The sequence below is a fragment of the Lagopus muta genome, chromosome 11 (genome assembly GCF_023343835.1).
Source record: "Lagopus muta isolate bLagMut1 chromosome 11, bLagMut1 primary, whole genome shotgun sequence".
NCBI lineage: Eukaryota > Metazoa > Chordata > Aves > Galliformes > Phasianidae > Lagopus > Lagopus muta.
The window spans coordinates 18,917,846-18,933,986 of NC_064443.1; the positions used below are offsets into that span (position 1 = coordinate 18,917,846).

Below are 16,141 nucleotides of genomic sequence, written 5' to 3' on the forward strand. Positions count from 1 at the left end.
CACTGTCAGCACCCTCAGGCACCCCGTGGGCTTGCTCTGGTCTTTGCAGGGCCACATCTCCTTCCTCACCCCCGCCTGACAGGTACAAGGCGAGTGCATATCTGCAGTGCTCCTCACTTCTGCTCCTTTAGCAACCCTCCTGTCTTACCAGAATGTGAAAATTTAGGTGTGGTTCAGTCCTGTGTGGTGCATCTTGTCCCAGGATTGCTTTGAGTCTGATGTATTTACAGTAACACATCATTTCATGCATTCTAAATTCATACATCTCAGCATTTCTTTATCTTTTGTTATCATCTGTTCATCACTCTTTACAAATCATAATGAGTGTGAATTTCCTCTTTGGATTCAGTTTTTGATACTGAAAGCAAAGGTTTCTTAATTCAACATGTTTTTTTCCTTATGCCACTTCTGACCATAGCTATAACCCAATGAAGTTGTCCCTCGAGGCCACTTAAAATTACTCTCTGACATGTTCTATGATTCATTTATTCATCCTCTTTATTAGCAAGCCTGAAAATAAATACCACTTCACAATAAATCAAAGAAAGCAAGAATAAAAATGTTTGAGCTTTTTATGAGAGTAAAATGCAAATATGGTATTTATGTTTGCAAGTAGCAAATGAATCTGCTTACATTATACGTTACAAGTATATTTGCTGTAGGTATGACGTGTTTGATAGTGGCTGCACAACCATCTATCTTTTCCTGCGTGAGCATCTATGGATGATGTGGGGGTGTGGAGCACAGGGAGGCTCTGTGCTGTGCAGGGCTGTGAAAGGCGCTTGGTTTTGTTTGCTTGTTGTTCTTTCTCCTTTTGGTTTGTGTTGGTAATGCTTGAAGGATGATAGGCTTTTGGAAGTAGTAATAGTTGGGAAATAATACACGTAATTTCCCTAAGGATGACACAGTGAATGCTGAAGTGCCCGCTTCACTCACGCTGGGCTTGCAGATCTGCTTTGGGAATGGGTTTTCATTTTGGCGACTGTGTGATAATGCTCTAATGACAGAAACTGAAAACTGTTTAGGAAAGAATCCTCAGTGTGATCACGTGTTCCAGCTCTAAGGATAATGAAACTGGAGTCAGAAGATCAAGGAATTTTTTTTCCTGGTAAGGACAGATAAACACAATCTTTTTGTCTCGTAATTGAAATATAATTGCAGGATAGTGCAGAATTATCTGTTGGTGAGAAATGCCATCCCTCTGTGCCATTGAAGGTCATGCTGAAAAAACAGATTTGTCTTTGGTTGGTTACAGGAGCAAACCGTGTGGGAAGTAACCCACTGTCATGTTCAACGTATGTGAATGTTCACACAGTTCCTACAAAGTGCCCACCTATACGGAGTGCAATCCAATACTACTCATGCTGTATGAATACAGGGTTCTTACGTGGTCTTTGGTGGTCTTGAGGTGCTCTCCAGCCAACAGTTTGCTAAGTGGTCAGGTCTCACACTTGGTCAAGAAATTGTTTACAGAAAATCAGCCAACAACTGCTACAGAAGCTGAAAATTTCCCTTGGTTTGAGTAAATGTTTGGGTTTAGTGGATTCACTCCGCTGCAGATAGGAAGCAATGGAGCCGTGTTGGTTAGAAGTGCCCCCCTGCACCTGGCTGGTGGGGCTGACATGCTGCAGAATGGGATGAGCTCAGCTCAGAGGGGCTCTGAGCTCCGTGTGCCTCCGTTTGACAGCGGCTGTAGTTCAGGCACTTCTGTCTTGCACCCTGAGTAAGACGAATAATGCAGACTGAAGTGCGGGGCTGAGTACCAAGTCTGATACAATACTACTGCAGTCGAGTTTGTGGAAGTGAATTGGTGCACTTGATTTTAAAAAAAATCTAAATCATACCTGAAATCGTTCTTTAGGGCCTCCTGGGAATTTAAATGATGTTTTTAGCTTTGGCAATGATTTAAAATGCTGATGTGTCGATCCCTAAGGAGAGAATACTTGTCTCAAGTATTGCCACTTGAAATTTTGGGAAGCCACACAGATGTTCATCTCCTCATTATGGAAATAATGTATTTGGTTAATGTGTTGGTATGAAGAGAGGGGAATACAAATTATCTTGCAACTTGAGAGCATTTAAAAGTTCCCTTATGTTCACACTGCCTTATTCAGCTCTGCAGAGGCGTTTCTGCTGGGAGATACCCTGCAGTCTCTCTGCTGTGCAGGGTCACAGCCCTGCTGCCCCGTGTCCCACAGCTCTGCTCTCACTGGTGCTCACTGTTGGCTCAGTGAGGGCTGTTTGGCAGCCCTGTATCAGCTCAAGGAGTTACAGCTGTAGGATGTGGATCTTCTCAGGTCTGTGTGTGGCTCCTTAGAGACAAGGCTGGGGTTTCTGAGTGCAGTCTGCTGGCTTCTTACTGGAAAAGTGGGAAAACCAAAGCCATGACCTCAGTGTGTTATAGCCATTATTTCTATGAAAAATTGATAACTCAGAACTGTACAAATCTTTACAAAGAAAATTGACTATCGCAGCCAAAACCATGACAGGGTGGGATAGCCCTGAGAGAGAGGAGGCAAGGAAAAAGCCAGTAGAGGTGATTAAAGGATGAGGATTATGTGCCTAGAGGATATTTTGCTCCTGGATTATTTAAATACAAGTGGAAAGTTTTCTTCTTTTCCCTAAAATATTCTTGGTGTTTCAAGTACAGGTGACTGGGGGCGATGCAAGAGATCCTGTGGGGGACTGCATCCTCTGGCTGCAGAAATCTGAATTATTTTTGTATTTGCCTTTTGACATGTCAGTCTGAGCACTTGTTTTTGATAGCACCTTGCAGTTTGACATGACTAATGTGCACAGCTGGAGTGAGTGCTGCTACTGTGTTAGCAGCATCAGCTGAGGAGGCTGTAGAGAAGGAGGGAATAGCTGTTATTCCATGCTGCTCCCATCCTTGCATGCTCTAGCTGGATGGAATTATTAAAACCTGATTACAACTAAGAACTCAGCTGTCAAAATTGAGGAAGCAAATCTTTTTTCTCCTCCCCCCCCCCCCCCCCGAAAAAAAAAGGCAGGAGTGCAGTGGAGATCTCAAGTTCTCTCTCAGGGATATTTTCTCAAGTGGAACTTGGCAGTAAGATTGCTAGCACATGCACTAGTTTAAGAAGTGACCCAGCTGCTGTGCACAGCTACCTGTGCCCAAACACTGGTGAGCCCTGCTGACCACTTGCACTGGGATGCGCTGCCAACATCTGCTGCCACGTGGGCTCTGTAAAATGCATTTCTGCAGTAAAAAAGGTACCATGTTAAACAGCAATCTGAAGGAACGTTGATACTTTTATCCTGCTGTTGTTACCATGTCAACAGTTTAACAGAAAAAGAAAGAAAAAGCAGCATCTCTCCATTCCTGGTTTGTCAGTATGGGACTGTGCACCCGTGTTTGAGGATGCATAAATATATTTACATGGGGTGATTATTGCTGTCGGTAGGTGACCTCAGCTGTGCACACATGCACGGATGGGGATGGACTCAGTGTTGAAGGAGCTGAACACAGAGCATGTGGGTGGTGTGTGGCAAGCAGTGAGTGCATGGCCCTGCTGTGTGGTGGCCATGAGGGCCTCGGCCCCATCAGCACGGATGCTCTGTGAGGAGGAGGTTTGGGTTGCGTGCCCCGTCGTGCTGGGATGTGGCCCCTCTGTCTTGCTGTCACCCAGCACTGTGTGTCCTGCTGTCACTAATGCACCCATCGTGTTTGGGGGTTGTTCCATGTAGACAGATGTCTGTACTTTTATCCGTGTTTTAAATTATGCAGGCAAATGACTGGAGTTTAAATGCTTTTAAGGATGTGGGATGTTCATTTTGTCTGCTGCTGCTATCAAAGGGAAGGAACCACTCCGGCATGTTCTGCATTTAGACTCTCTGTATCTCTCTGATTTCACTGCTCTACATTATTAAAATGAAACGGGCCATCTGTGGAGCAGGGAGAAAGGGTGAGAAGGAGGAATGAACCCAGAGAAACGCGGGGAGGAAGGCATTGATGAGATTAGTTAGATACTTAATTGCAAAATAAATATTGAAACAATAGCTCATGCTTTGAGAGTAACTGCCAGTGATAGGAGAGAGTGATCTGCTTTTGCACCTTGGCCTGACATAGCTCTGCTTTGCTCCCTGCCCTGGCTTGAGTTCCTGTTTCACTCCATTGCAGTTTTGCTGCTGCTGCTGGAGGAGATCGATGTAAAAGCTGATTTAGCTTCCAGCAGCAGAAAGCAGCTAATAATTTCAAGGCAGACTATGAAAGTGAGAGGGGAAGAAGGCTGATATCTTGTTGCCTTGCAATATAGCTAATAAAAAAATGTGAAACATTTTACCACATCTTCAGGTGGGAGGAAAAGTGAATACTTCCAGGATAAGGCCCTTGCAACACAAATATCCCATTTCTAATAAGTGTGTAGCAGGATAAGGCAAATTACTGAGAAACATTCTACTTCTGGATATATTCTTAAAGCTATTAGGTTTTGCCTGAATCGGGTGATAGTCTTTACAGCAGTTACAGATCCCCACTAGCAAGAGTGGGCTTATGCGACTGCACATTCCACTTCATAAAAGAATTATTCATCCCAGCAGCAGGAGTCGTTTGAATAAGAAGTAGAGTATTCAGCTGAATGGAGAGCACAGTGTACATAAAGCAGCACGGTGACTTACAGTGATGTCAACTTAGAAAGTCCCTCTGTGGCTTAAAATGCAAAAATCTCACGCATTATGAAGTCTGTAGTTGTTTGGGGGGAAGAGAGCTCAAGTTGTCTTCATCTTCTGCCCTGTAACAGCTCCCTTGCTCTCTGAGACATGGATTTGGTCTTTTCCTTTTGATAGAGAAAACAGGGATTCCTTTTGGGTTAAAGCACAATCTCCTGCTCCGGTAAGGGGATATATGTGATGCCATCCCTAGGATTCTGGCAGCAGGGGATAGGGATCAGCTCTTTGTTGCATGTGTCTCTGGAGCCTGCTGCAACAGGAAAAAGCTCATTCTCAGCTGATACAGCAGTAGAATCAGCAATAGAATAAATAAATTTTGGATTTTCCTCTAACTCTTATATTGATATAAATGGGAGCTTGGTGACACTGAGAAGTGCCCGAAGGCCATGAAGTGTAGAATAATGAATAATAATATACTTGTGTATTTAACCTTCCTACTACAGTGCTGTCTAGACACCACCTGGGTCACGATCTCATTGTCATGGCAGCTGTATAATTTCATAAAAGTGATAACGATGGTACTTAGCCAACATACATCTATTTCCATAATAGAAGCTTTACAGCTTAAACTCACAGATCTGCCCTAGGCACTGTAAGCTGAATTTCCTTTGTCCATGATGTATGTAGCATATAACAAAAACATTTCAGACAGCCACCGTACCCTTTGTCAATGTTTCAATCTGCAACTGTTACAAAAATGCTTTCCTTTTGTTTTGTTTTGTCATGAAGGAAGTTAACAAAACCTTTCTGTGTTATGGTCTTATTGAGGAGGTCCAGAAAATCTGTGAACTCTCTTACCAATTCCACAATGCTACATAGTGTACAGCTGGAGCAATGCAATGAAATCTGAAAAAAGACTGGCTGCCTTAAAAATCGATCTTATCATCCCATATCTAATGCTTTTATCCCAGATTTAATGTTAGTGAATTAAACCATTTTGGCTTGAAGGCTAAGGAAATCAGAAAATTGAGTAGCTGCTCTCAACTCACTTGGCATCAGTAACCATAAGTTACTGGCTGGGTGAATGAAATTTGTGTAGCTGGCCTTTATTAGTGTGGGCAGGATTTGGACAAAGTAGAGGAGAATAAAACTAATGTAAACTAATAAAAACTGCTTGTGAAATTAGGTCAATCTGTTGTATTTGCTCACAGACCACGTGGTCTGAGAATGAAAACACTCCAGGCACAAGAGAGATGTGTTAGGTCAAATGCTCTGGTTTTATTATTTTCCTTATTAAATAACAACCACCAATGACCTGACTGCCCTCGAAATCATTACTGATGCATGAAAGTAATGCTTCACAGCGCGTAGCAATGATGTGGTAAACAAGAAGTGGCATAGAAGGCTTATTTAGGAATAGCTTCTTCATCCACGCCGATCGTGCATTGCCACTGAGGATTCCTAGATCAGCCTGCCCAGAGTTCCTCTTCTGGGATACTGGAAACTTCTTTTGGCTGCTTCTGGTTTCACTGGAGCCAGTTTAGTGTTGGGTCTTGGGCAGAGCTGCAGTGGAATGGGAGCATCTCTCCTTGCTGCCCACTCTTTCCCTATTGGTATCTGCCTGCTGTTTTCCCCGTGATAACTGCCTCGTCTGTCAACTTGTCTTCTCTTTTCCCCACTGCTCCCCTCCCTGCTGTAATGCAGTTGACCATGGAAAACCACATCGTTAGCCCTGGAGCCCGGTTTAGCCTCCAAAGCACGTATAATTCCCTTGGCCATCACCGCCAGGGAAGCGAGCATTATGCTTTCAGGCAGAAAATGGGCAGCGTGTAACATCAGATGGAAGGAGAGATGCGAGATTAATGTTAGAAATAAATCATTGGGGGATTCTTTGTGTAAAGAACAACCACAAGTTAGCAAGCCTCATTTTCCGCTCGAGAATGAGCCACAGTTCTTGTCATCGCCGGCTCCTCGACGCGGGGTGTCTTCCTTCCTTAGCAGTGCCTGGGCCTGGAGGACCTTTCTGAGAAGTGATGAGGAGGTTGGATCTCCGCGAGCATTTCCTCAGAAGGGCTGCATGCTGTGCTGATGTTTTCATTTTGGCTGGCTGACCACAAACAGCACAGAATGAAGCGCTCAGATAAAACTTGATATGCGGAGTTTCTTATCAGCCTCTGCTAAATTCTGAGTCCATCGCGGGGCCGGTGATATTCCTATCCCGATAGAGAATGAGCGTGCAATGGCCCTGCAGGTGCCGTGCCTGAAGTAGCAGACGTGTGGATGTACTCAGAGCACAGCATCATTGCAGCCTGGTGAGGACTCTGCCCTCACCTGCACATCCCAACAGAAGGCTGTCTGGGGATCTGCTCCCTTCCCCTGCACCCCCCCTCTTAAAAACTCTGTGTCTTCACCTTATGATTAATTTATGCATTAATCCCCCAAGGTAGAAAATAAACCCATTAGGTAAAATCATCTTTCTCTGTGTAAGAGTAATGATTTAATGAAATCGGAAGGATTTAAAGTAATAAGACCTATTTTCATTTGTAAAATCTCATAAAATAGCTATCTATATCTTAGAGGTGTTTGCTGAAAAAGTAATTTTCTTAAGTATGATATATGGGCAACACTGGGAAGTCGCTAAATCTTGCCACACTGGAGTAATACTTGGCAGTGTACAAAAGTAGGAAGTGATTATTCATACATGTACCTTTAAGCATCCAGCATTTTTGGTTGGGTCATCCAACTCCCCGAGCCCCTGAATCCCAAACTCTACTCCTGTGCTCAGCGTTCTGCATTTAAGTTGTCTTGTTGGCTTCAGCTCAAAAAGATTAAGCTTAAACACCTGCTTAAAGTCTCATTATAGAGAACACGTTTGCACACATTAAATTTTAATGGTTTCTGAATCAGAATAATTAAAAAAAAAAAAAATTGTGTAGAATTGGGTGTGTGTTTAAGATGTCCTCTGATTCAAAGCCACAGGCTGGAGCTGTTTTGTTAACAGGGCAGCTGCTTGGTACGTGGGAGTGTAGAAATAGTGCTGACTAAGGGACTTGAGACAACGCGTTTGTGCATCTTGGAGGCAGACTCCAGTTTGGGCTTTTTCCAAGAATCAAGAAGCTACAGGTCAGGCTGAATATAGTGGAAAGTTACCTAATCCTCCGTGAGTTGAGAAGTTGACTGGAGGGAACCTGCTGTAGTGTGGAGGGTGCGCTGGGTGATCTGCAGGCTCCGGGAGGAGGGGTGAGAGAGGAAATTAGCAGTATCTGCAGGTTTTCTAAGACAGGTGTTGCAGCAGCTCTATTTTGTATGTAATTGTATCATTTATAATTCCCATCTGAAGAAATTCAATCACTTGAATGTAATTAGCCCTAGCAAATGTGCTGGTAATGTGATGTGCAAGATGTTGGAGCGCTAACAGGAGGAAAGCTGTCGGATGGACACCCCGAGTGTGTGGTCCTGTCGGGTGAGGCTGGGTGCCACGTTAGGGAGCTGTGGTGGGTGGGATCCTGGGTTTTGGGTGGTAAAACATGGCAGGAACTGCTCAGTGATAATGTGGCACTCAAAATGGTTCGCACCCAGCGCACTGAAGAAAGTAACATGGATGTTCTGTATTGACACAAAAGTTGGCAGCCTTCTGAAATGGAGAAAGCTGTTGATTGTAATCGCGGATCAGGATAAGCTGCTGGAGTCCGAGCTGTTCAATAAACTCACAGTAACTAAATCTGTGTGGGTTATCTCAAAATCACATAGCATGTGTCTTTCCATAGCCCCACCATAGTCTTACAATTAGTGGTCTAAATACAATAACCTCAACACAGACTGTTCTTCAGTTGAGAGGTCATAGAATTCATCATGGGATTCGTGGTATTTAATTCTGATCCATGGCAAGGTTGGTTGCAAGGCAGCAATTTTACCACCCTGGCAAATGATTGATGAAATGAAAGACTAAACTATAGAATACTCGGGTCTTGTTTACTTATTAGCCACGCATCTAATGGATGTTTATAAATAGTAAAGATAGATCGTTTTTCCTCTTAATTGAAAAACTTATTTTTTCTTCTGGGTTCCTTCTTAAAAATTGCTTTAAATTGTATTTCATACAATTACCTGTCCAAAAATAGCAGTGGAAAAAACCAAAATGATGATTGCTGTCTGAAGTCACGGAGCAATGAGTGTGGTGCATGTTCAGTTCAGACAGTGGTGATAACTCCTTTTTTCTGCATTCTTGTGAATAATAGGATATAGAGAGGGAAAAAAAGCCAATACAGAGTAACCCCTCCACATTCTGGGAGCAGTGGGATTTTACTGAGCATTCTAAACCAACCTGTAACTAAGCTGCAGAAAATCTGATCTGCTGTAAGCAGGCAGAGTTCAGTTATGATAGGCTGTGTCAGAATTAAGTGAGGGCTGAGAGTTTCTGTACAGTCAACGCTTAATGGACATCTGGCCTCTGCTTACCTCTGACCCTCCATCAGTCTCTTGGCTGCTCGGCTTGGTCAATAGAAAACAATGATTAAAACTGTTCACTCTTTAATAGGGATCTGTCTTCCTTCTTGAGAGTGGGGAGGGATCATTAAAAAATCAATGAGAACGTCATTATTTGTTATTAAATCTGTAAAGGTTTAGAGTAATTCTTGTGGAATTCTATTACAGTTTTATCAAGATGTATTGATTTTGTCTTATTAAGCACTTTTCATAGAGGTCGCTTACTTTGGAACATTGGTCAAGTATATTGTTTCTCTTTCCAAGATCTATTCATCGCAGGTTTTATGACCACAGATCCCCTTTGAAGTGCTCGTTTAAGCAGTAATAAAATTAATGCACGTAGGTTTATAGGAAAGCAGGTTTAGCTGGTATGCAACAAGAAAACCTAGGAAATACTCTTAGATTTTGGCTTCTGTCAAACGAGTGTTTTCCATAGGATGCTTCAGCACAGACGAGCAGAAATTGTGCTTTCCTTTCTAGAGGCAGTGCGTAGGAACAAACCCCAAAGTGGAACAGTGGAACAACTGAGGCAGGGGGATTTTGTTACGTGGTTTCCTTAAAAGGTGGGAATCCCTGTTAGGTGCCTCCCTGAGGATAAATACACAGCTGGAGAGGTGTGGGGTCTCAGCCATCGCAGCTCTGCTCTTTTCCTGCAGCTTTGTCCAGTTTTAGTCTGGAAAGTTTTCATTTCAAGCTGCAAAAACAACACTAAGGGCAGGACAGCAGTTTTGAGTACGTGGAGATGACACATATCCAGGGTGAGTCTGCAGAATTGCTTACGTGCAGCACCGAGGCCTTCTATCCATGCTGTTGTTTTGCTTGCAGGTCGCAGCATGAAGCTTTGGGGTCACGCTGCTCACAGCTTGTGGTGGTTTGGAGGCATTCTGGTGTATTTTTAGCAAAAGGGGCATATTTTCAAGCTTGGCTGCAGACAACGTTGAAACTGCTTTCAGCCTGGTTTTGGAAGACCCTGGTGTTTATTTCTTTGGCGTTGATATGCGTTATGCTTTATGAGCAGTAGGCTTTGGATGCGCCTCGTAAACAGTAGGCTCAGAATTAGCAAAATGTGTTCTGGTTGGGTCAGTAGGGCACAGAGCTAACGTGAGGAGACAGGTTGACCCCACTCCTCATTTTCTTTCTTGTTTGAAAACATCTGTTTACATGCTGTCTATTTTTATCCCATAGTACATGGGTTGCTAAGCTAATTTAATGAGGCCATATGTTTTTCTTCTGCCTCCATTTCATTGTGTGGGGTGCCAGATTGAGTCAATTTACCCACTTATTTCAGAGAGACAAATTGTTGGCCACGGTGCAGGGAACTTTTTTTCTCTTTCAGTAGGGTATGTATTTACTGCAACTCTTAACTGCAAAATCAGAAGAGACAGAGATAGTTTAGTACTTGTAAGAGCTTGCTGTTTCCTTGTTTCCGCTGCCTGGAACCTTTATAAGCTGCAAAGCTATGCAAAGGAACAAGACAGAAAAGCTGAGATTTGTCTCTTTGGTGGATTTGCACTTTTTAGCATGTCAGGTAACTTACCTTGAGCCTCTCTGTGTGCAACCAGACTTTTTCAAGCCTTCTTTACTTGTGATCTGCCTTATGCTTCAGATCATCACAGTTTTCTATGTGATTCTGTGTGATAGCTTGAATACTTCAACTGTCTTCGTAACAAGAGGCAAAACTGCCTCGTAACCAGAATTTGAAATTTGATTACAGTTCTGGAAGGTTACATTCAAAACAGTGAATCTAGGCTGTCTCCTTAAGCAAAAGCTCTCACGTTGCTCGTTGCAGACTAAAGACATAACTTGAAAGACATAGGAAGGCTCCACTCCGCCAGCAGCAGTGATGAATATCCTGCTATTGAAATACACTTGCTGGAAGAATTATGTAACTCTCTGAAGAGAATGAGCGCAGCCCCCTTACTGCACAGTGACTGTCAGGTTTGGGAAATTAGTATAATGACTCTCAGAGTTAACAGATGAATATATCTGCTTTCCCCAGCAATCCCTCCAGGCAGAGCTCTGTGCTGAGCTGGCTGGGAGGGCCAGGTGCTGCTGCTGACTTTTCAACTCATCTGTGAAACTTCAGGAAGGAAATCTGTCTTGATTGTGCCTTAAATGTCTTTGCTGGCGTAGCTAGAGTTGTGTTGGCCAGGAATAAGAAATAAAAGGTTTTGCCTTAAAAAGGACAAAGCTGCAGTAGAGTTATCAGTACTGCAGATCATATATGCATGTATTTGTGATGTCTGTACTACCTGCTGTATGCATACGCGACACCTACGTGCATATATATGTTGGCTACCGAAAGAAAAAAGGGTTTTTGTATGAGCATGTGCTCATGCAGTGCTGTATTTGTCCCACGCAGATACTTTCCTTACTAAACAGACAAGTAAAACCCAGAGCAAGCTGGGATGGTAAAAGGAAAAAAAGTGGAGATGGAAAGCATGGTTTCACTGGGAGAGCGGGCAGGGCCTGGGAGCTCTGCTCATTGCAGTGCAAAGGCCAGACTGCTGGCATCACACCTACCTGGGGGATCTGCCTATTGATAGGCAAGTATCTGTGTGCACAAGGGTTCCTTCAGGCTGTAAGGAGTCATCTCAGCTTTGAAATAGGACAGCTGATGGAAGAGTGCTTAAATACAGGGGCAAACAGCAGTGGCCTGGGTAATTAGTGATTTGGACTAAAACTACCACTGCTCATTGGGAAAATAAATATTTCTCCTGGAGTTCTGTATGCTACTGTAAGGAAAACTCCAATAAAATGAGGATGATCTGTGAAGGGTATTGTCTGTATTGTTAAGGAATACTTGGCTTGATTTGAAACTATTGCTGCGCTATGGCAGATCCAATTTGTTACCAGAATTTAATGAACTGGAAAAAAAAAATATATCAAATTCTCTTTTTCTTGGCAAGTTGAGGTGCTAAAGAGAGGTAGGATATGAGCCAGATAAAAATCATGTAATACTCAGTGCTACACAGCTATGCAATATTTTGTTTCAGATACTACAGAACACTAAGCGCTTTGGTAAATAGAAAGTAAAACACAGGGGCTTTGTGCCTGCACTGCCTCAGTGATGGACTGAGTCTGATGGGCCTGGGCATGGAAGCCTCCCACTGCAGGCTGTGGAGGTCATTTAAGCCAAGCACCCAGCTTTGCTTTCCAGTCACCTCTGCAAAGTTCTGTGCCACGTTTATTCGTCTGGAGGGGAGATGAAGAGACACGATGCAAAAGTATGAAGTTGTAGTGATAATGGCCAACTGAGTGAGATGGAGCTGCATTCTCTAGAGGTCTGGAGAGGTTAATTAAAAAATTACAGTTGTATTGAGCTCCATCAAGTATCATTTATCTTCATTCCTTATCTGTATATATCTAATCCGCACTTCTTGCTTATAACTTTCTTTTTAATATTAATCTCTTCTACATGTATTTTACCTGGTTTTGTAACTCTCAGCCCGTAGCTGAGTACATCTTGCAAGGTGCAATTGAGGAGATAAAATGTGCAAGTGATTTCCATTCTCTCCATGGGCCTCTCATGTGGTGGACAGACATGAACACGTGCCTGCTGTTGAAGGAGATGCGAGCAGTGGCTTTGTTCCTCAGGCTGCAACACTCACCATGAAGCAGGAGCTAAGACCGAGCTTTGTCTGTCTCCTCCTGCAGGGTTCGATGCCTACTTCACCTCCCGCACCCTGGAGAACAACAGGAGGAACGTGTGGTTTGCTGAGTACTGGGAGGAGAACTTCAACTGCAAGCTAACCATCAGCGGGTCGAAGAAGGAGGATACAGACCGCAAATGCACAGGTGAGTGCAGGCACTGCTCCCTCCTCGTGCTGCTGAACGAGGCCGTGTTGGGTGGCTGCACGGCTGATGGAGGAAAGCTTGGCTGTGGGCAGACTGAAAAAATAAATTGAATGTTTGTTGGTTGTAGAGAAAATGGAACAGCAGCATCAGCCTCGAGGGACAAGAGTAGGTGAAGAGAGACAACATTTCATTCTTCTTTCTTCCTTTTTCTGGCTGTCCATGTAGAAGGAAAATCAGTATTTTCCACGGGACCCAGAGGGACTTTGATTTGAGCACAGAGTAGCTTGCTGGGTTTCTGGAAGTTGGTTTTATATGGAGAATATTCCATGCTTGAGCCTTTTGTGTGTCTACAAATCACAGAGTGACCACCAGCCATGTCAAAGCACCTCCTGCTCGTAAGCCAGCAGAGTGGTGCTGCAAAACCCATCTGCCTGCAGTTTTGACTTTTGAGGGGGAAATCATACAATTAGGCTGGAAAGGACCTCTAGCATCATCCAGTCCAACTGTTTATCTTCTGCCAATATTTGCCACTAAACCATGTCCCAAAGTACTGCATCTACTCTTCCCTTAAACACCCCTAGGAACAGTGACCCAGCACTCCCTGAGCAGCCTGTGCCACTGCCTGACCACCTTTTCTGAGAAGAAATTCTTCCTGACATCCAACCTCCCCTGGCACAACTTGAGGTCATTTCTTCTTGTCCTATGGAAATGCACCTGTAGGAAAATAATGGCAGAGGATGAAATATTTTCGTTTTCTATAGAAGAAAATTGTGTTACTTCAGTGATACTGGAAAAGTAGGAATGAGATTTTTTCAGTCACATTACCATCAATACCATAAGAGGGTAATTATAGCCAGTAATGTGACATTGGGCCTTTGCCTTTCCTTCCCCCACTCCTTTCAGTTTTTCGTAGCAGCAGTTAAAGTGTTGGTTGAATAATTGTGTTGAATTTTGATCAAAGAAAATTAGTTCATAGGAGGATATGTTTTACTTTGATTGAAAACTGATGAAAACTTTCCATATTTCATATCATCTGTTTCTGATTTCAATTCATGGATGGGAGTAGGAGGGCTGTGCACAGAAGCAGTGCGGTTCCCGCTGGGAATACGTTGCCATTAAATTTAGCATTTGGAATCTCCCTTTGAAGGCTGGAATTGAAATAAAAGTCACTCAAGAAAGATCTTGAGGATAATCCCTAAAATTTTCAGTGCCCTTATTTTTTCTGCAATTATTTTGTTAGAAAAGAGGGTGAGTTGCCCACGGATTGTGCCTTCTGATGCCAATAAGGAATGGTTTTCACCCTTCCCCACACCTTAGGTTCAGCAGAAACGTTTATTTTTGATGGCTAACTTATCCTATTGCACTGCAATACCACGTTACAGCTGGGTATTGCACCAGTGACATGCCCTGCCCTGACATCTTCCTTCCCTCTTGTACAAACCGAGGTAAGTCGTGCATCAGAAAAAGCATTAGCTTTGAATTATATTGCTGGTATGAGGATCTTAATGCCCCTTTCATGTGATAATATCATGAATGATCATCATTATTTTAGAACTTGATTGGTAATTTGTAATGCAGCGAGGTACTGGGCCACAGGCCATCAGTTTCTGACGGCGCTCGTGCTGCTGAGCACTGGGGCTCCTGCTCCTCAGCTGAGCTCGTGCACTTTGCAGGAGTCTTTGGCTCATACAGGTGTACGTAGGTGACAAAGAAAGGCCCCTCCAAGAGTCCGCCTTGTGGGCACCTGGCCTTTTAACACTGCAGCTTTCTGAGGGGTTTCCACACGAAGCTTGTAACATCGTTTATGCATGAAAAATTTATCCTGATTGGGATGGATAGAGGTAGGGTGAGAAAATTAGAGTGCATTTAGCACACCATGCCTTATTTCTAGACAAGGCTAAATGTAACGTATTGCTGTAATTAACACTGTTTCTGGCGAGTGACTGACTTTGGCATAATCCAGGACACGATCCAGCACTGCAGGTCGTGCCACTGCCAAGGACACCTGTATTGTTGTGCAGCAATTTCTGCTGGGATGCAGGCCATGTCACAGCAGCGTGGATGTGTACAACAGACAGCCAAGCTGTCCCCAAAGCAGAGAGGGATCCGTTCTGTATGCACCAAACAGCACTGCTTCAGCCAGGTGCTGCCTTTGGGGCTTGCCAGCCCCTGGAGCCGCTGCCTCTGTCCTTGAGGAATGCTGTGATTTGCTTTTGAGGACACTTCATCAAACTCTATGGGGAATCTCACGCAATCACTGGAGCAGCACAATAGTACAAAGTATTGGTTTCAGACAGTTCTTTGTTGGTTTACTTCTTGCTGCTTACTTTCCAGAATACCAATGACTCCCTTCAGCCAAAACAGGCCAAGTCAAGGTAATGCAGAAGTACTTTGACAAAAATGAGTCTTTAGTACCATGTATTGTGGCAAAAGTGTTTACATGCTTGTTTTTAATAGGGAAGATCTAACAGAAGAAGGCAGCTGCTTTTATAGAGAGCAAAACTGTAGTAAATATGTGTGGGGAGAGCCTTGCAGAATGCTCTGCTCGCATGCATAGAGGCGAGGAGATGAGGTGTGTGCTTTGGTTATGAGCTCAGCTAAACGTTTCAGTGAGGAAAAACCGAGTTGTGCTGGTGCCTTCAGCGCTCTGAGATGGAGGGAGCCAGAATTAAGACACTAAAACAGATGTTTGTGTATATATATTGCCATGAACCAGGTTGTACATAAGTTTCAAAGTGGTTACTGAAATCAAATGCGCAGTGCAGAATATTTGGAATTATTGCACCATGAGCCCCTGCCCCATGCGAGGCTGTGCCTGCAGGTTGCTGTGCTAGCAGTGTGGCTGTCCCATGAGTGCTCCCATTTGTGTGGCTGTGGACTGTTTCCTGCTCCAGAGGAAGCACCAGTGCCCAAGTATGCCAGAAAGGTGCCCACAAAAGAAATGCAAAGACTTGCAATGCCCAGCAGCATCAGCTACACGAGGAGGACCTGCATTTTTAACAAAATGCCATCCTGGAGTGTAGTGCTAACTGAAAGGGAAATTGCAACACTTGACTGTTTTCACTTTTTAAACATAGCTTTTAATTCAGAAGGCTTTACACTCAAGGAGACTTAATGAAGAGATATCAGGGTGGTGTCACCTTGGATGTCATCTCTCAGAATGGAGGCTGCTCAGAGAGCTTTTCTAATTATCTGGAAGTGTAATCAGTCTGATGGCGCAGCCCTGATG

At 43.7% G+C, this 16,141-nt stretch overlaps 1 protein-coding gene across 6 annotated transcripts in view; it reads left to right on the forward strand.

The window, feature by feature from the left end:
• The window catches only part of GRM7 (glutamate metabotropic receptor 7), a 223,279-nt gene that overhangs the window by 123,565 nt on the left and 83,573 nt on the right, over positions 1-16,141 (forward strand). For all 6 annotated transcript variants that reach the window (XM_048957323.1, XM_048957324.1, XM_048957321.1 and 3 more), the window contains exon 5: positions 12,772-12,912. In XM_048957323.1, coding sequence (XP_048813280.1) covers positions 12,772-12,912 — 141 coding nt within the window. The remainder of the gene's footprint in view (positions 1-12,771; positions 12,913-16,141) is intronic.